This window comes from Eurypyga helias, unplaced genomic scaffold (genome assembly GCF_000690775.1).
Source record: "Eurypyga helias isolate BGI_N326 unplaced genomic scaffold, ASM69077v1 scaffold14656, whole genome shotgun sequence".
Taxonomy (NCBI): Eukaryota; Metazoa; Chordata; class Aves; order Eurypygiformes; family Eurypygidae; genus Eurypyga; species Eurypyga helias.
Window position 1 is genome coordinate 49,154 of NW_010256184.1, and position 21,081 is coordinate 70,234.

General features: G+C 39.9%; 1 protein-coding gene across 1 annotated transcript; it reads right to left on the bottom strand.

Moving 5' to 3' along the window:
• Positions 1–752: 752 nt before the first annotated feature.
• SLC25A36 (solute carrier family 25 (pyrimidine nucleotide carrier ), member 36) lies at positions 753–20,815 on the bottom strand (the record flags this gene model as incomplete). Its single annotated transcript, XM_010153589.1, has 6 exons — positions 753–1,189; positions 2,162–2,451; positions 5,045–5,111; positions 12,622–12,722; positions 16,021–16,098; positions 20,645–20,815. Coding segments are annotated over 6 exons (901 nt in total), but the record flags the coding sequence as incomplete, so codon positions are not given.
• Positions 20,816–21,081: the final 266 nt, after the last annotated feature.

Genomic DNA, 21,081 nt, shown 5'->3' on the forward strand with positions numbered 1-21,081 from the left:
TACAGATACTGGTAACCCAAGTCAGGCTTTGCCAGACATATTAGGGTAATACAGCTTGGTCTTAGGTAGCATGAAACTATTTGAGTGAATCCTGTCTTCACAAATAGTAGGCTGGACTAGTTAAGATTTCTCATCACATAAAGAAACCTTTAGGAGGCTATGAAGTAGCATTCAGCACTTCCTTAGCTGTGCGAGTGACCTGAGAGGTTGGCAAGGAAAACTGATGATATGGGAGAACGTTTCACAGGTCTCTCTTGCTTAAGGAAGAAAAGTTCCAGAAAAGAATAAGGATGATGCAGCAGAACTAGAAATCCACATACACCAATACTGAGAGACTGATAACCTGAAGAGTTCAACAATCAGATCCTCTCACTAACCTACAACACTGTTTAAACGTCAAACAAAAAAACAAGTATCACTGTTTTAGTGAAGAAATAACTCTGTTCTGGGTCCCTGCGCCATATTTTGCCTTGAGGAAGCAACATGGAAAACTCTGCACACTGACTACTACCTCACGAATCTTCAGAGCAACTGAATGGAAGTTTCAGTTATAGAAGTACCATCTTCCCCATTCTTTCAACAGGTTACTGTGCAGTAAAACAGAACAAAAGGATGTAGTTGAGAGCAATCACCAAGAGAAGTGAATAAGGCTGCCCAAAAACGTATTTTATGCCCCCTCCCTCACCAATCAGGTCTCTGAAGATGACTGAATGGCCTTATCTAGATAAACAGATGGAAAAAAACCAAACAACTTTGAATTAAGAGATGCCTAAGGGCATTCCCTAAAGGGCAGTTCCCATTTCTCACGTTGCCAAGAGACCACACAATAAGGCAGCAAAATTATTCACAGTTGCCCACAATGAACCTCCTGTTTTGTCCATAGCTGCACGTTCCTGATATAACAGTCCTTTTGCCCACCACGTTGGCACTGACATTCCGTGGTCCACTCCAGTCTTTCAATCTTCCACCTTCTTCTAGGAAGACTTGTGACGCTGCTATCCATCGAGCAAGTAGACTACCACTTCATAGGTTGACATCATGATAGCCGTGTTTGGAATCTGTCTGATCAGATGCGTGGTTAAACCTCGGTAGAGGGATCCATACCCTTCTTCTCGCACAAGCAAAGATAATGTCTGGAAGAAAGACCGGTATTTTGTTCCCTCTTCTCTTAGTCTTGTTCGTACAACCTCTGCACAAAGAAAACCAGACGTCATTATGTTCAACCCTTTTCACTGTGTTTTCCAGACACCTATTAGTGATTTTAGATTACAACCTTTCCCCCTCCCTACATTTTCAGTCTCAGAACAACTCGAAAAAAGGAGGAGGAAGAAAAACAGAGAAGCAAACCAGGTACGCGTAAAAGGAAAACAAGTTACATTTTTGGGAGCATTAGTATCTAACAAAACAAGGCAGATTCATTTATTTAGTTGAAACGCAGAAGAGGACTGTTGTTTGGGCTTACGTTATAGCTCAAAAAGTTGCCACTAATGAAGTACTCAATCCATTAACACAATGCATACACAACTACTTTGCAGGAAAGTTACCTGCAACTGAAAACCAAACTAGACAGCCTTTTTTCCTAGGAGGGCGACAAGAACTTGCTGTCAAATTGTATGAAATTGCTGAGTATATGGAGAGATTCTAAGTGAAAAAGGACTTTGTCCTTAAGAACTTTGAAAGCAGGGAGGTTTAGATTAGATATCAGGAAGAAGTGCTTCCTGGAGAGGGTGGTGAGGCACTGGCACAGGTTGCCCAGAGAAGCTGTGGATGCCCCATCCCTGGATGTCTGCAAGGCCAGGCTGGATGAGGCTTTGAGCAACCTGGTCTAGTGGAAGGTGTCCCTGCCCATGGCAGGGGGGTTGGAACTAGATGGTCTGTAAGGTCCCTTCCAACCCAAACCATTCTATGATTCTATGACATACTCTGGTAAATCCTTTGGGGAAAATAAAACTTTGCCTAAGAAGAGGCCACACTAGATATCGTCTTACAAACACTTCCATTTCTGAATACTATACTCTTGTTGACTTCTTGAATCTGATGCAAAAAGCCTTAGACGAAGAAACAGTTCTTGAGCAAGGGAGCCGAAGTGTGCTACAGGTATCACTAGAAAGCCTCCCTTTGACCACTGACTCAGCCTCTCAGCGGTACGTGCCCCACTTACCATGGGGATATGCTACTGACGTTGCACAAGTTTTAGAAGTGGCAGCAGCCATCATCATTCCAACAAAGTCCGCAGCTTCTTTTGCCGATTCATTCTCATTGTCCATGGCAGAAGCAGTCTTATACTCCAGCAGTTTTCTCTTAATACTCTCATAAATAACAAAGTGAATAACAGTCTCCGATATGCCTGCGTAGGATGCAGACATTCCTCTGTAAAAGCCTTTAACACCATCTGATCGATAAACTTTTCGGACACATTCAAAAGCACTCATTCGCTTTTCTCCACGATTCCTACAAAGGAGAGAGCAAGACACATCAAGGTGGTGCAGCTTGAGACGGGAAAATAGCTAAACAGTTTTTCTTGAGTGGCAAGAGATCTTAGGAAACATCTCACTGATGCTGAGGGGCTCCAATTCAGACACTTTAAAGAACAGAGGACCTAAAGACAGTCTCCAAGGCCTTCAGCACTAAGCACAGGTAAAGCACTACTCTGAACCCAAGCCAAACTTCACATGGTGACTAAAGTATCATGCAGGCAAGTTGAACAGCTCTAGGCCTCCACATCTTACGGAATAAAGGACTACCTTGCCTGAAAATAGACTCCCACAAGAACAGTAAATGTTAGTGACTCATTAGAAATTACCAACTTTTGCATAATGAGCAGATTTCCCCTAAATTCTGCTTCAAACAGCTCCACAGCATGGCAGTTACTCATCCTGTTCCAGAATAGCAGGTCTCGCAGTACAGCCTTTAGGATTTCGTGGCTATAAGGCATACGAACATGAACACACTGGCTGAGAGTTCAAATGGCAGGCTTTACAGCATCGCAGCTATCAGTGACCAACCAGGATATCCAAAGGGAGCATGCCAACCAGTACAACACAGGTAGCTTTTATTTGAATCAACTAAGCCACTGCTGACATCAAGGAAAATGCTCATTAGACATAACTATCAAACAATATTTGGTAAATAAAATCTTATTCCCTTTTTTAGCTTCCTTACCGAATTGATTTGTGCATGCTGAAATACTCATACTGTACACAGCTATACAAAACATTACAAAACATGCTTTATGGCAGCAGCGAGTGCAGGCACTTGGAGCATACGGACTCTGCCAGCAGAGGTCTCCTGAGGGAGGGAGTCACACAGAATACAACAGCAAATAACCTTGTGAAAGTCATGGTAACTCATATGGACACTGCCAACGCAAGACACAGTGTCAGTAGCTATTATGCAATTAGAATGAGGCACCACTAGATGGCAGAATTTAAGTCCTGATAGCTTGAACCTGCAGTGTCAGAGAGCTATGAAAAAAGGTACCACAGAGAGTGGGCACGTATCGCTGCTACTCTGATCTTCAATAAGCTAGGTAACAGACCGGGGGGCTGGCGCTGATCTGCTGACATGCGAAAGGAAAAGAGTCCAAGAACAACTGCTTGGAAGAGCAGCTGGACCTACAGCTGCCAGCTGCAGGGGTACCCTGATCTCCACATCCCTGGTATACCTGGAAAGGTGCACTGAGAGATACTGCTGTAAGGATTCATTGTTCTGATGTGCAAGATGCACAACATTGCTGTGATAGCTAAAGCAATTTCATTCTGGAAATAAAAACATTCCTTCTCCAGGTCTTATTGGGATTAGTGGGATTTGAGACCCTCAACAGAAACAAGATCAGGCCAGGATAATCCCATGGGCCAAGAATCTTTATGCCTCTAATAAAAACTGAATTAGAAGAGTCAACAATACAGCATGTGCTAGATTATGCTATGTAATTGCACTCTTCTGCATGAAAATTGAAGGTATTCCTTCTTCAGGTGTCCCACATGTTGTGTGCTTGGTACAGTGGACAGAAATAACGTGCACAAGCAATCCATAATTCCCTGATTTCCTTAAAAGCTCTATAGTTTAAGCAACTTAACTGATTAATCAGTAAAAAAGGAGCAGAGGCACAAGAGGCCATCAGTTTGCATACAGGGCTAAAAATCCCATGGAATTACATCACTGAAATCATATGGTAGCAACACAAAAAAAACCTCACTGTAAAACTAGTTCTGGGACATAAGTACTCCAGTCACCCAGCAGCTGATAACACAGCTGCTAGGAGGAAAAATGTTAATATGCACTTAATACAGGAAGTCCAACAATCTCCAAGATAGGAATAAGTGGCTTATTAGTGTATTTAGGGTGGCTGAAGGAATTTTACATTGCATGCTAAGTTTTCAGTGAGAGTCTAAAAAGAACAGTTGCATCGAGACACATCAGTCTCCCCTTGTTGTTTTAAATAAACAGGAATTCAGTCTTCCTTTCTCCTTATTTGCATAAAATCATACTTCATTACAAGTTCTGTAGGTAACAGTTTCTGTAATCGGTTCTGTAATAAAACTTCTACTACCTATTCTTCATTAGGACAATTCCTGTGTTTGGATCCATGAAAGCAGTCTTCCCCTTTTTATAGAAGGCTAGAGCTCACGGTATGTAAAAAGTGAAACCCAGGATGTTTTAAGGCTTTTTTCTAAACTTCTGCTAAAACACTTAAATCTGTATTTCAGGGATGTCTAAGCTCAACAGCTAAAACCAAAAAGAATATATTACTGAAGGAAAATGTAACTATATGGTTAATGAGACTGTAACCTTGTAATTCATTCCAAATTTGCTGGCTAGTCTACTACAGTGGCTCCAGCATGCCTCAGAACAGAGATTAAAATAGAGAAAAATGATGGTGTAACTCGTAGATAGATCAGCATCAGCCTTCTAATTTGAAATGTTGCATACTTGAAGAACCATTCCATTTTGGGACGCAGAACAGATTCGCAACGTAAGTGAAATCTTAATCAGGGCAGTGAGATTTCCCATTGTCACTAGTCGGTTCTCTTATGATTCTTACCTTGCATCAAGCTGTAATCGTGTCTTTACTAGCCAGATAGGATTAGTTGTTGTGATTGCAGTAAAACCTAAAATATTTAAAAAGAATAGTTAGATGTGATAGTACCATAAGAGCAACTGCATCTACGTTCAAAACGCACACAGTAAGGTACAGTGGATGCAAAAACTCGGACTATACTGATCTTTAGAAAGCACCCATTGAAGCCCTTCACTGCTGTTTTATGAATCTGTACAGCCAATAAACATTTAGCTTATTTTTAAATTTTACATTAATATTGAGTAAGTTTGATTCTTCGCAAGAGACACCCCATATATAATAAGCCAAATCATGTACATTTCTCTGCCTATCTAAGCATACCAACCCTGTTTTGATACCATGGAAGAGCAAAGCTAGCTAGACTAATATCAGCCAATTTGGAATACATGTCTATAAGAACACATTGCGGGTACAGCTACAGCAATTTGAGATGGTATAAATCACTGTCAATTTAATGTGCTACCTGAAACACAATCCGAGTTTACGAGCATGCAGACCGAATACATACTACTTTTGGTGCAGTTAAAAGGCACATATTACTGTAAGTTAAGAGACCTTTTAATACTGAACTATAAAGAGCAGTTAAATTTGAGCGCTAATGCCTTATTTAGTATTCAAAGCAGAGATTGTTGGTTGGGCCAGGAACACTTTTACAAGGATATGAGTGTTTAAATTGTTAGAGTAACTAGCATGACTTCTAACTATCCAGACAGACAGCAACTATTCGGGCTAGCACAAGGGCTAAGGGTTAAAGCTTTGATTTTCAGTCCACTAAAGAAAAAGAAAAGGAAGAAAAAGAGAAAAGAAAACAAATTAAAAAAAAAAGAAAAGAAGTAAGAATCACTCTTACTTCTGCACAACCGTGGAGAGAAAAAGAGCAGAGTGAAAGGCAGCTCTGAAAAAAACAACACAAAATAAGAAACCATCTAGAGTTGTAATACCACACGTGCACCATTAATGAGGTGACATGTCTGCAGGAGAGAAAGGGAAAAGCCAAGAGCTGGAACATGGCCAGGCAAGGGATGATAAATTTAGACACTTGCTTTCTACGTGACACATATCACTTGTATATCACTACAAAGACATGCTGCCCTCCTACAAGGGAATGGACTGGGGTTGTGGGAAAGCAACAAGGAGTTATCGTGATCAGTGCACATCTGGTGCACAAGACTTAAACAACCAGCAGGCTATCCATAAGCTTGTTTATGAAGATCATTAACAGCTTACATAAATATATATATTTAGCAGAACTGCTTGCATACTTGTTACTTCTGTTCAATCACAATCTGGATTTACATTGCACACAAATGACTGCAATACTCAGAAATGCCAGGGGATCTTAACTGTTTTAAGGTTTGTGCTACCTCCCCGCCCAAATCTTAAATAACTCATTGGGATTTTCAGTTACAGTTCTAAAGACACATTAGCAGCTAGGATTTAGCTCTATTTCTGTGCCAAAACAGCAAAACCACATTAGGGATTTCAGTTTCATCTTTTGATTAAATAGATTTTTACATTGACTCAAACCTCTTAACTGAGTAACTTCCTGCAAGTTCATTGGGTAGATAATCAAGGTTTGGATTTGGCTTTTTTCCCCCTCAATACATTACTCTTTCTATGTCTACATACATCTATGTCCTTCATATGACAGAGTGAAATCCAAACAAGCCAAAAGTGCTTTTTATCTGCATTTCATGTAGACCAACAGTTATGTAAAAATGCAAAACATGAGGGAACTACTCTGCCATAACAAGGCACAGGATGTTTTAAATGCATATTGCACCTGCAAACAAGGTTCTGCACTTCAGCTAGCCAGAGCCCTTCCGACCTGTCAACACCAGAGAAACTCCACCCATTCCAGCAGCACTTGACCCCAGGGGTAGAACTAAACTGAAAGGAAACATTATTCTTGCACTTTTTATTTCTTTATACTAGCATTAATAAAGCTTTAATTTTCTTTTATTTCAAATCAGAATCCTTCCATAACTGTAGTGCACTCAAGGGCACTAGGAGTGCACAGGTCTGCAAAGGCTTTTCAGTAAGCTGGGGAAAACTAACTTCCCCTAACCCACACATGCTCCAGGAAATACTTCTTTCTAAAAAACAAAACCCAAACCAAAATCAGCTCTTAAGCCCATCCTATTTCCTAATTGGAAGTTAGTTAATTTAGAAAGATGAAAGCCTTTTCATTCCTATTTAAGTTACACGCTTTGGAATACTGTAACTTCTAGACTGCGTGTTACAGCATTATCTGCTCAGCCCTTTCTCCTTCCTATTCAATCAAAAAATGGTCTCCTAAATCTCAAACAGGAAACATAGGTGAGATCAGCAGCAGTAGTGACTGTACTTGCCCACAGCAGCAGCCTGATACATCTAGGCAGGCTGGGAAGTTGCCAGTGAAGTGTGGCTGGCACAGGACACAACTTACCCTGTCCAAACCTGCACTCCCCAGGTTGCCCTAAGCATTATTGCAGCATAGCATCCCTAACAGTAGGAGCAGACACTTAGCAGCACAGCCAATTTTTTTCCCTAGGGCTGTCGTGAGCCTAAACAGTATGATGGTTTGAACCAAAGCTTTCAAATCAAAGCGCCTTCAGTGATTCAGGTTTCAGGATGAAACAACTACAGCTCCATTCTTACAGGTAGCGTAGTAAATACAGTTAGCGGAAGAGGAAAAATAAGAGTTTAGTGATGCTCACACCAAGGAAAGCACTCCAAAACATGAAACATCCAGAATTTTGGGATCTTTGATAAGGTAAGCTTTTCTTTTTAAATACAGGAAAAAAGTAGTAAAAGTACTGGTTAAAAAAATAAAGGTGGGGGGCTTTCGACAACTATGAAGCTATAGTTTCCTTTTTTTCTCATTTTCTTTCTTTTTAGAAGCCTCAGTGAACTTTATAATGCTTTACAATGCTTCTCAGTGTGTTGTCTTCTCAAGAAACATTAAGATTCCAGATTCATAAGGAGGGTAGATCAATTTGTTAATACCGGAAAGTTCTGCACTTCTGTATTTTCCATCTATGAAATTGTATCCCAGTTTTAGATGGACAGAATTATCTCAATCTACTTTGAGCTGTATCAGCTACAGACAGGTAAGATCCCAGGTATTCCTATTATGCATCACATTTCAAAGGTTAGGGCTTTTTTTTTTAATCTATAAGCCAATGTAATTGATACAGACACATGTGAATATGAAATGCTGAATTAAAATCCAAAGTAGTAAAATAAAAACAAACTAAAAGAAAAAGGAGAGACAGAAAGGAGATTGTATACATATTAAAAAAAGAAAGAGAAAAGAGGTCTTTGAAATAATATGACAACACAGAATATCAGCTGCAGCACTTTAAAGGCAGCTCTGGGACACTTAAAAATGAAAGGCCTTGTTAAACCCAGTAGGGACATTCAGTTAGCCAGAGCCAAGTGAAGTGGCAGCTAGCAGTGAAAGGCATTTTCCACCTTTCCCTGAACTGCACAGGAAAAAAACCCAACCTCTTAACAGAGTTAAGAAGTGATGTCTTTGCACAATGCACACCATTTGAGTTCAAGATAAAGAAAGTGAATTCCCCTTATTCTGTTTATTTAACAGATATTACAAACCCAGTGTGTGGTTCTTACACTAGAGGCTGCAAGAGACGCTCAGTTCAGTACTCACGAGGTTTAAGTTAGTCCATATTTCTGCAGGAAGTGACCTGCGGATGGGGAGCATGAGATGACACGATCTCACTCTTTTCACGGGAGAAATGTACAGTAAATGCCTAAAATAGACACAGGCTTTTCTGTATCATAACAACAAGCAGTGACCTCATCAGACACATGTGTACAAATCGAATCCCCTTGGAAGGATTTGTGAATTAAGTTATTGTGAGATCTAACTGTTTTCAGGTAAAAGTTTAGGAAAAAATCAAAAGAAAAATAATCAGAACAGGCCACAGATATTAAAATATTTGTTTAAATGCACTGAGTACTGAAATTTCTGCTCATTTGCAGCAGTTCAATTTATCTCCAAATACTTACCTATTAATCAAGTTTACAAGTGAACCCTCTTTCTTCCCAACTCCCTCCCAAATATAATTCAAAAAAGCTAGCCTTGTCTTAGCAATGAAAAAGATAGATACTTTATGAAATCAAACTTTTTACTACAAGTAATCAATGAACTACATATGCCTCTTCTTTGGTATTAAGTAACTGCGTACACACGACTTAAAACTTACAAAAATATGGTATCTCTAAGTAATAGTGGTCCCAATTTTTTTAAATTAAAAAATCTACACTTGTGTTGGTTTGCCAGTAGAGTTCCAGAAAGAACAGCAATAGTACACAAGGCAAAGTAGTTTTGCAGCAGATTTGCAACCATGTTGTCTGAATGAGGATACGAATCATCAAAAAGGCAAATCAGAAAGCCATACAGGAATCAAGTATTTCATTCAGTTCTTTACAGAAATTTGTATTCTGTTGTGGCAAAAGAGATTAGGTGCGATGAGAAGGCAGAGTTCATAATGAATCTGAGAATTTTACCTAACTGTGAAATGTACAGAGATAAACTATCATCACATAAGCAAACATTCTAATTCTTGCAGTATGCTTCAGATATAGTCACTGTCCAAGTTTGCAAAGAGAACCATGTGATATGCCGAGTAGGAAGCAAAAAAGATTACCAAGTGTTTCTTCATGTCAATACACAGATTTTAGGTATGAAGGTGATGTAAATTATAGGCTGGAAGCCAGCACACAGTGAGAACATTAATTCCTAATTGCATAAGGCATCAGTTAATAATATGCAGCATAATTCATCCTCCTTGGGATAAAACAAACTTATTAAAAGCATCTTAATAAATACTAAAATATATGCTTTATCTGGAGAAGGAAGAATCAGGCCTAAACGCAAACAAAAGCGCTTACAACACAATACCTCAGTTTCTTGCTCCCAAAAATTACGTATGCATAAACCAATCCTCATTTAACAAGGACATCAGTCTAGCCTGAGATGCTTATGTATTAACGTATGATACAAGCAAACAGGATTTAAAGTTGACTGAAGCTGAGTACTTACAGTACTTGAACACAACAGTAAGTTAGAATTCTTTTTCAAATTGTATTTTTGCATCTTTGTTTTATTTTGCAACCTACAGGAAAAGCTTTCTAAGTGCAAACAGCACCTCATGCTCATTAGGTATTTGAAGCCTTTACCTAACAGAAAGGTCGCATCCAAACTAACAAACAAAAAAAATCCCTCATTTAAGACTGAGTTACTCATTGCTTACTGAAACCACTGGCAGCTGCAAAAGAAAAAACCAATACTGATTATTTTCTGCTAATTATTAGAAGTGTTTATCCACCTTGCCAATTTTGAAATCTTAAGTTCCAAAGCAATTATTATGGTGATCTTTTATGTTAACCTGTTTAAGTCAACCAATTAACAGCTCACATTCAATCTTGTCCCTGTTATTTTGCCATTTCCTTAAGTTCATTTGCATCATAGAGCAATACAAACCTTGCAGGTAAGACTGTTAATAGCTGGTTTAAGTGCATTTTCTGAAATATATTAATTACAAACACATCGTTAGCACGTTCCCATAAAACACTTAATTTTAGCTACAGTCCTTTACATATAAATCAGAATACAGCCAGTAATGAGTATCAAGAAATTGTTTGTCAAAGAACCTTCTTTTAAAGGTTAAAAAGAGAATATCCATAATATAGTGCCAAGTCATTCAGGAGAAAGAAAACTGTGACCTGTAGTGTGAACCTGCACTGGGCATTCAGTTCCACCGGTTCTAGGGTTTAGGAATACAGCTGCAGAACTAGGGAAGTGTGAGAAAGATAACAGCCACAAAAGTGTTCAATATATATACAAATGTGAAAATGGTATACAAATGTGAAAAAGTCAAACAGCAACTCGGGCTCCAATACACTTACTCCAGCCTCCTACAGCTGTAAGTACAAATACAGAACACCAACCTTCTGGGAGGGAAGCAAGTCAATGAGCAGACACAGAACTTGACAAACTAGTCTGTGTCTACAAGCACTTGGGAAAAGTCACTGCAGCACATCTAAGTTCACTTTTCATTACAGAACAAGGGCAGTAACTTAAAGGTAAGGAACACTGAACATGTGTAACTCCTGCAATGCTGCAGATAAACAAAAGTTGTCTTCAGTTGAGGACAGACTTGTTTCTGCCATCCATGCTTCCCCACACTGATTTTAGACATGTTTTATCCCCTTGAAGGGGCAAAGGCACAAAAAATTAATTACATAATTAGGTTTTCTGGAGCATTTAACTGATTAGGATAAACTTTTCATGAAATCCCCCTCCATCTCATTCCCCATGCTGTTCACCTACAAACAAAACACATTTCCAAGAGATAAAATACTGCATCATCTGAGCACCTTACATTGCCCATTTAAGACAAAATGGTTCTCCTTACAGCTGTCAGAAGATTCAAAACTGCCATCACATTTCTCGTGTGCTAGAGATGAGCATTAGTGTGTTAAAGTACAAAGCCAATATCAATTAAATTTCCTATAGAATAATTTCTTTGTACCAGATTATTAGCAAGTACTAAATAGCAAGCTAATCCTGTTCATGGCTCTGACGTCACCTCTGGCAGTCCATTCCAGATTGCTTGTACTCACGTCATATACACTGGTGGTAAAATTTGACAGGAATTAGAAACATCAACAGGCTACCATAAAATTGTCATCTGTGAAGTATCTACGGCCTACACAGAATAACCTCGCAATTTTTGTTTTCTGTAGGAAAGACACAGGCAACAATAGGCAAAGTGTTACCAGCCCAAGTTTTGATATCCCCAGCAAAAGTCCATGACCATAACTCAGCTCAGTTGCCTTTAACTCCCCTTGTTAATGATCCCAAAGCAGAGAACATACAAATCAAGCAACAAATATTGGTAGCTGCTAAAATATACCCAAGTTACATTGCAGGTATAGAGTAGGAATTCATTTCTAAAGAGGGAAAACCACGAAAACTACAGAAATCTGCTCTTCTGTCACTACAGTGGTAAAGCAAGCTTCACAGACTCATATTTGAGCAAAGGAGGAGGGGGTGTTATGTATAATTTATATAAATATCTGTAGGCGTATTTCTGAAAGACAAAAATAAGCCAGATCTACGAAGCTGTAACAGAAAAAGTGAAAATAAAAACCAGGTTAAGAAGCATTTAGCCAGAGTTCAGTGCAAACAGTGTTTATAGCTTGCAGAGCAAAAAGTCAGTGTTTTGAAAGTTTTCATTTTACATTTCACAAGTTTACAACTGAGAAAGCAGGCATGCAAGTTTTCCTAGAAAAGACTATTCTCACACACACAGTTAAAGATCTTCATTAACACTAAGTGCAATGTTTCGTACACATATTCTCCAGACAGGTTGTTTAATGAGAAGCCAAAGACAGTAAACACTACAAAGAGATCATTCAGTCACTGAATTTCTTCTGTTTTGGTTCCCTCCCACCCTCCCCCCATTTATTGCCACCTCTTATTTGTAGACAGGACTCCAGAATGAAGCTAAAAAGTTACAGATCCTTACCTGCCACACCAGCTGAAATCATGTGTACCTGGGTGGAATCTGGATTGAAAATATTGTTCAACTTTTCCTTGCAGTTTGAGTAAGCAGCAAAATATATCGCTCTGGAAGTAGAACAAAATCCAAGTTATGCTTTGCGTGTTGATACCCTCAGAAGCAGTGCCACTAACTCCGCTGACTCAAGATGATCTTGGTTCAAAGCCCTATTTCCTAAGCAAAAACCACTCACGGAATAATGCTGGGAAAGCAGTGAGCCTATTCTAGGAATGGAGAGTGGGAAAGCACAACTCACAACTTTTCCTTCCACAACAGCTCTAACAGTTAGTGAGGGGAAGAATAGATAATTAGAAATATGGCAGAGATTTTTGCAACACTAGGAAGTTTAGCCAGGGAAGCCAAACACTGCTGAACTAAGTGTAATTACAGAATTCCATGTGTCGTTAATAATGAATCAAATTGGTACTAGTGAGCATAAACTCAGTTCAATAGCATTACAGTTTAAAGAGAATTAGCATGTGTAGCTATTTTTATGGTTATAGCATTTAAAATATTGATAACTTACAGTTATACTTTGTAACATATAGTTACAAATACAAGCATTTTAAATGCTGGAACAGCTGCTTCTTTAGTTCTGTGTTTAAACAGACACAGCTTTTTTCCTCTGAATGCACTACCAAGAAAAATATTTGTAAACTGGTATGGCATTCAAGTCTGTGAGCTGGTATCACAACAGAAGCTAGACACAGATGTTAACATGACAATGTAATATTAGGAAAAAAGTATGTTTTCATCCATCAAAGCTAAAAAAAAAAAATTTAAGCACATCTAAAACCCCCATTTAAAGTTCTAACTCAGGCTTTTTTAACCTTACAGGCAAGCCTCTACAAGAGAAAAAAGTGAACAGCAAGTTTTTGTGAACAGAACATTAACCTCATCAGCTGTGCAAACATGTTTTTCTTTATTATAGAAAAGATAAAGTGCTTGCTTCACGGGTGTAATTTCTAAAATGGAATCTGAACTCAGTTAAGTATACTGGATGTATTATGAAACACGTTTCGCTAAAGCTTATTTAAACAAAGAGCCGCTGTTAAATCCACTTAGCTAACGCTTAATTGAAATGAAGTACTGGATGACGACTGAGTCAGCTGGAGGGGAATGAGGATGTGCTTATTTATAAGACTTCATACATTATACAAACTTGACATTTTTAGTGTGAATACAGGGCAGGGGGGAACAAGCTAAGTATTTCACCTGGGGGAAGAAGGAAAGGGAATTAGAAGATAAAAAAATTACTGAAAAAAATATAGTTGTTTGCAATTGAGGATAGTAATTTATAAAATGGAATTCATTGCCATATGAAAACTGCTGTTAAAACAAAAGATCCATGTTGAACATTCAGATCCAGACTGGACCATGAAACAAAAGTACAGGCTCTTCAGTTTAACAAGTACCCCACAAGTGTCAAGATCAAGCCCGTATCCTGGGCTGTATCCAGAGAAGTGTGGCCAGCAGGTCGAGGGAGGGGATTCTGCCCCTGTACTCTGCTCTGGTGAGACCCCACCTGGAGTGCTGCATCCAGCTGTGGAGCCCTCAACATCAGAAGGATATTGACCAGTTGGAGCGAGTCCAGAGGAGGCCACGAAGATGCTCAGTGGGCTGGAGCCCCTCTGCTGTGATGAAAGGCTGAGAGAGTTGGGCTTGTTCAGCCTGGAGAAGAGGAGGCTCCGGGGAGATCTTATTGCAGCCTTTCAGTACCTGAAGGGGCTACAAGGAAGCTGGGGGGGACTTTTTACAAGGGCCTGTAGTGACAGGACAAGGGGTAACTGGTTTAAATTGAAAATGGGGAGGTTTAGATTAGGTATCAGGAAGAAGTTCTTCATGGAGAGGGTGGGGAGGCACTGGGACAGGTTGCCCAGAGAAGCTGTGGATGCCCCATCCCTGGAAGTGTTCAAGGCCAGGCTGGATGAGGCTTGGAGCAACCTGGTCTAGTGGAAGGTGTCCCTGACCATGGCAGGGGGGTTGGAACTGGATGACCTTTCAGGTCCCTTCCAACCCAAACCATTCTGTGATTCTATGATCAAAGAAAGCCACTGGAATTGCTTCAGCTTCTCCAAAAAGCAACACTAAGCTAGTGATCAGAAAACATCACGTACTCCTAATTCCTTAAAAATTCTGCTAAAAGTACTCCAATTCCTGAACTATGTTTTCCTTATTCATACAGAGGCTGCACAGAGCAACACCTCATCTGTCAGATTAATGCTCAATGGAAAGTTAAAGAAAATTTGAGAAGCATTCGAAGAACTTAAACCAGAAAAGTTAAGTACTCCCCAGATGGGTTGGGGAGTCCTGTTTCCTGACACAGACAGGAATAATAGTGTCTTCGGTTCAGACCAAAGCCAACAACAACAAAAAAGATGAAAGCAGGGCACTAAGTCAAGGGAAGAATAAAAAACTTTCTGGAATATATTCTCCCTGCATAAAGACACTTGTCAAACAGAATAAAAGGGAGTAAAAACTGGCCAGAAGATGGAAGGCTAAGAACTACTTCCAGGCTAAGTAGTGATATTAGTTTTTACACAGCATTGTTTCCATACACTTCCATAGGTACTCTATTTTTGGATTGAACTTAGGCTAACACTTGTATGTGAGGATCAACTCCAGCTCAGGCATAACCTGCGTGCCTGCCAGCACCAGCCAAGTAGAGCACTGGTCCCCATGCAGAGCAGCTGACAGCAGCAATACCACTGCCAATTAGACCAGATTTACATCCTCGTGCACTGCATCCTCTGACTGCCTCACTACCCTTTGGAGTCCAGCCCACTGCTGGCTCTGCTTCATCTGGGACAGCTGTAAGCGTGTCATCCTACCCAGTCTTGCCCTTTTTGAAGTTATAGAACAGGCTCACTATGGCAGGGGGACAGTAGCCTGTCCAGAATTCAGGACGAAAGAGGCAGTGTTTTAAAGCTACAGTCACACAACTGCTTCCTGAAGATGATGGATTAGCTGAAAGGTAAATCTACCTTTGTATTTTCAAAGGTGCAAACTTCCTCACATATGCAATCTGTTGAGCATTTTCCTTAACTGGACAAAAGCGCATAAGGGATAGCATACAACAGCAAATACTACTGTAATACGTATAGGATACTAAATGCTGAGAAAGTTGGTTCACAGATGTGGGACACGAGCTGCAGAGCACATGAACAGTTCAGTTCCTCAGACAATGAGGTTCACAGGTTCACAGAGTGGAAAGGGTTGGAAGGGACCTCTAGAGATCATCTAGTTCGCTCAGGAACCAAAGGTTATTTGCTACTAAGTATTTACAACTGCAGATGCAAAAACTTGCTTCAAATAAATTCTAAATCTCATGTACAGCAACTGAAATTTTATCAAAATTTCATTTACCTGGAAGGAGCAACACCTACTAAATTAGGACCCAGCCCTCTAAACAGAGAACGAGGACCTTCCTTTTGCAAGATCATCCTAGAAGACAAAAAAGTGACAATACTATAAAATGCACATCAAAATTAAGGAACACACTGACCATCATGACTACATCATTTTAAGCTTTACTCTGTGTAAAACTTCCATAATATCTGACAATGCAGTGCTGATCATGAAGGATCAGGTATTTCCTAGAATCAGCATAAAATAACATTCCATAATTGCTTGACATGTTATAGAATTCCAAGAACTAAATGCAGAAGTAGAGCCTTATGTTGTCAAACAGACTTACCTCCAAGATAAGAACATAGAGTTAACTGTTATTAGGAAGTTAATGAAAAGTGTCAGTTTAACAGGGAGAAATCCCTGTAGGTTCTAGATTATTTGAGAAAAAAATATTTCTGTTCTACATTCCTTTTACCACCCTTTAGCTCCCAGTGGTTTTTGGGAGGGACAGAGTGAAAGGCAAGAGGAGAGGAAAGATACTTATGAAGGCTCAGTTACAGCAACTCACACGCTTTCTGAGAGCAGCTTGGGAAGTCATTAACTTTACTGCTTATCATGCCCAGCCACATACACTCTTCTCCAAAACACAAACCTCAGCATGGCTTTCCATGTGCTGTCCTGGTTTGATTCTCAAGGCTCCTAACAGTGCAGTGTTACATGTCAGAAGTTAGTGAAAACAGCCTTTCAGTTGCAAAGCTCTGTCTTCCCCATCCCCACACATGACTTAAATTCACTAAGCATTCAACTAGGAACCCATTCTTAGCTTTACTCTTTCTGCAAGACACTGTGATTATTCTGACTACAATAAAAGGAAAAATGAAACCTCTGATTGAGAGGTGGCCCTTCCTGGAAGTTAGCAGGGATTCCCTCCTATTGCTTCTGAACTGCTGTCCTTGTGCTGCTATCCTAGCACTGCTGCTGGGCTGGGCAGCCAGTGTTTTTACCTTTCAACTTGTTGCAGAAAAGACAATCTTTACCTCCTCATGCAAGGTACCTCCCTTCAGTTTGAGCTTAACTGCAAGAGAAGTGTAACGCGGGTAAAGAGTCACAGCCACAGTACAGCCCTGACATCTCATCGGACCACATCCACTCTAAGCACAGCTCTGGAAAGACTGCTTGGGTGGCAAGGGGGTGTCACCTTCCATCTTTGTGGGGTTTAGAGACATACAGGAATACAGGCAGTGAATTGAGACCTCAGATGAGGCATTACTAGTACCTAAGTTTTTGGAATGCCTATCCCATGTAACTGTGGTTTTTAGGCAGAACTGAAAACCATTAGGCAGGAAGGTACACTGGCACAGTAAGAAGATAGCCATTTGTATTCCGGTTTAGTGAAATCCAACAGTCTAGATGCTAATCAGATATGGTATTTTAAAAAAAATATAGTAGCACATAAGAGGAGAAACAAGGACTATCTGCATCCCATCACTGCAAACTGCTCTAGCAATTGCTTTATAACCAGACTTAAAGTTAAGAATTAACTACTTCACTAGATGTTACAAAACAGAACTCTGTGCTTATTGATTTAGAAACACTGGCCAATACACACAAATAGTCCTCCTGTATACTGCTTCTTCAAAGAGACACACAGGTTAATGACAAGTCAATTACTCAATAAACCAAACTACCCTCGTAAAAGTGCCACTTTGTTTGGAATTTATTATCAGAACAAACAGGTGAAAACCATCTATAGCACTGTAGGAGAGTCCAAGCCTATTCTGATTTCCAGCAGCTGAGTCACAGTTCTCTTGCAAAATCAAACTGTAAGCTTAAATTTGTGTTCGGTAAGCAAAAAATAAAATGGTGGCTCTGCCAGTTACCATCACTATTTAAAATACTGGCATGCTATGTGTCCAGCAACATCTCCACTTCACACCCGTAACCATGAGATAAGATTTCACTAGGTGGGTAACACTGCTCCACATCAATAACTGAAGTAGTGAACACAAACTCAAAAGCACTTTGGAAATACAAATTACTTAAACATGTCTGTCATCCTGAAAGCATTTCTAACACTTAGAGAACGAAATACCCAACAAACTTATCTTACCTCAAAATCAATTCCAGAGCTCAGCATGGGCCCAGCATCAGATTACAGCAAAGCTGAACCCAATTAACATGATCTGTGTCCACTTAAACCTGCACTTAAATCAATGCCACCATAACTTTGTGTTACACATACGTGTATGTGCACATATAACATATGCAGGTACACAAAGCAGCAGGAACCTCAGAGTCTAACAAGAAACTTAGAAGTGTACCAGATCTATTTGTTTCTTCTGGCTCTACAGTGTCCCAAGACTTCACAGAGCAACAAAAGAGTTAGAGTTTGCAGCAGGTTTTATAATGGTAGTAGTTACTGATGTTCTTCTGCATCAGTAGAAGAGCACCAGCTGGAGGAGTTCCAGAGCCTACACTGAAAGCAGGACACAATTTTTGCATTAAAGAGCAGATCCAAGAGCTTGCACTATTTATTGAAAGCAGTAAGTGGCAAATCCATGGTTGGAAGAGCAGTACAAATGCTCCGTATGGCCTCAGCTGACCTGCTCATATCACATGGGGAAGTCAGCACTGGGAGGTCAGTCAGATTTCCTTTGTCAAGACCTCAGATTTAAACTCTGCAAGGTTAGTTATGGGAGGCATCCGCAATCTGATACACACTACAGATATTTAAGAATAAGGGAATTTGCTTTTGTTGCCAAAGAATGCAGTCACCTGTACCAGTTCTTCTGAGTTTGTTTCCTGACACAGATGCCTTTGAAGTCACCTCTGCTGATAGTTAAGATGCAGAAGTAATTCCACAGCAGCCAATTAACTGAAATTCTACCATCTGCCTGATTCACCCTGCTTTTAGACCGAGTATTGTAAACCTTGGAGCACTGCACTTAATTCAGTGTGAGAAGACAGAACCAAACCTTGACACCTACAAGTCAGAAAATACCAAGTGACAGAGGGATCTGGTTTGATTTCCCCACTAAACAGCCCCAGCCCCTTAACCAGCAGACACCAAGAATAATTATGTCCTGCACCTATGCATTATTTATTGTCACCATCCATTGCCATGGTGTGTGGGACTTTTTCATATTTACTGTATTTAAAGAATGTGGCACAAAGTAAAAGTTACTTGGCTTCTCAGTAGTTTGATGCTGACCTGGAAGAAAACACATCTAAGCAAAGAACAGAGGCAGAAGATACACATTCTTCTATCACAGAACCAAACATGTATAAGAATCAGATTTTTAAAAAACCACCACCAACATCTACAAGTCCTACCAGCAAAGTTCACAGACTACCTGTACCTCAGTCTGATTTTGCTTCCCAAATTAATTTAGGTTTTAGGGATGGTTTAAATCATAGCAGGCTTCTAGCAGTGGCATGAAATATCTATTCATCCTGCTGTTCAATTCAGATCTATCTCTAAACAGAAGATAAATCCATAAAATTCAGGGAAGAAGCTGAAGGGATCAACTTTCAACCAGAAAAGCCAACAAGGCAAGTGTTTTGAACACACCTCTCCTTCTTTGTCACAATCTGAGCCCTTCCTTCCCAAATACCTGTTCCCAACATGTTCACCCATCAGATTCTTACATGTAGAAAGAATCAAAACTTCCACAATAAGAACTATCTTCCACTCAAAGAGCCATTTGGGTACAACCTCCATTTAAGCAAATATTATCTTCTAACCAGATTAAGCCTAAATCCTACACTGCAACTGCAGAAGGGGCTCTCTGCAAACTATTCCTCACTGATTAACTGGGGATAGAAGATAGCTGGTCTGAGTCTTAAGTTCTTCCAAGGAAAGAAGCTGTAGCAGGTCCCTTCTAGAGGAAAACTCCCCTCTCATACCCAAATACTGAAGGTACCTCCCCATAACTGGCTAGCTTGAGTGTCCCAGAGTAATTGAGCCCTGCCTGTGGTCTGTACTAGCAGTTGAACTGTGGCCACACAACTTCTCTGCTGCCTACTGAATATCACAAGCACTCATTGCAAGGAGAGGAAAGACAGTCCCATTCAGTGAGGTGCTACACAAACAGAACATCCCAGATTGTGGCAAAACCTGGCCTTACCTCTCTTAATAGCTCTAAAAAAAAGTGTTACTAGTCACACATCCACCACTAGAAGACACTGAAAGGCAAGGAAGGGTAGGGAGTGGAGAAAGCTGAGAGAGATTAAGAAGCTGATTTAATTTTCATAGGGCTTCTTGCCTCCATATTCAGCAAGATCAATGATTTGGACTCACAGCAGTTTGAAAAGTCTTATACTAACACTTTTTCAGGATGAAAATACAGCCTGACACTTAAGCATTACAGTTCTCCCAGTGAGTTTTGGGGACACCATTTGGAGCTGTGAATTGTACAGAGTATATATGCTCTGGCTAATTCCAGGTACAAACTCAAGCATGAAGGACATTCAGAAAAGTGGAATGTGAAACTTTAATTATGGTTAAAAGGCAAAATAGGGGAAATCATCTCATGACAGACATGAGTCTGAATGTTTTATATGGATTTGCCCAAAACACATCTCTCCTCCTCCCTCTCCCCTCAAAATGAACTGAAAACCTAGTAACATGTACACTCACTTCAAACAATGGAGAGGCCCAGGAGAAACTCTAGTTACTCGATTGACGCTAGCACCATTCACAGTGTTGAGATGAACTTCAGAGATGTAGAGAGTCACAGAGGAGGACTGCAATCGTGTTTTCACAACTTCCAGTGGACATGTCAGAATTGCACCAACAGTACCTCCACATCTGCAAAGAGAAACAGCATCACATTCTTAACAGCAAAGAAACTGAAGGATACATTCATATATAATTAACATTGTACTCAACACAGTCAAATTTCACAATATGAAGAAATAACTGCATGACAATGCTGCAGTTATTTGTCCTTGAAGGCAAGCAAACTGCTATTTCAGTTTGTTAACCTCACAACACGGAGTGAAAATTTAAACAGAAAAATAAAGCTTCCCAAAGTAGTGGACATGCACAGTCTTCAGTACAGGCTGTTCAAAACA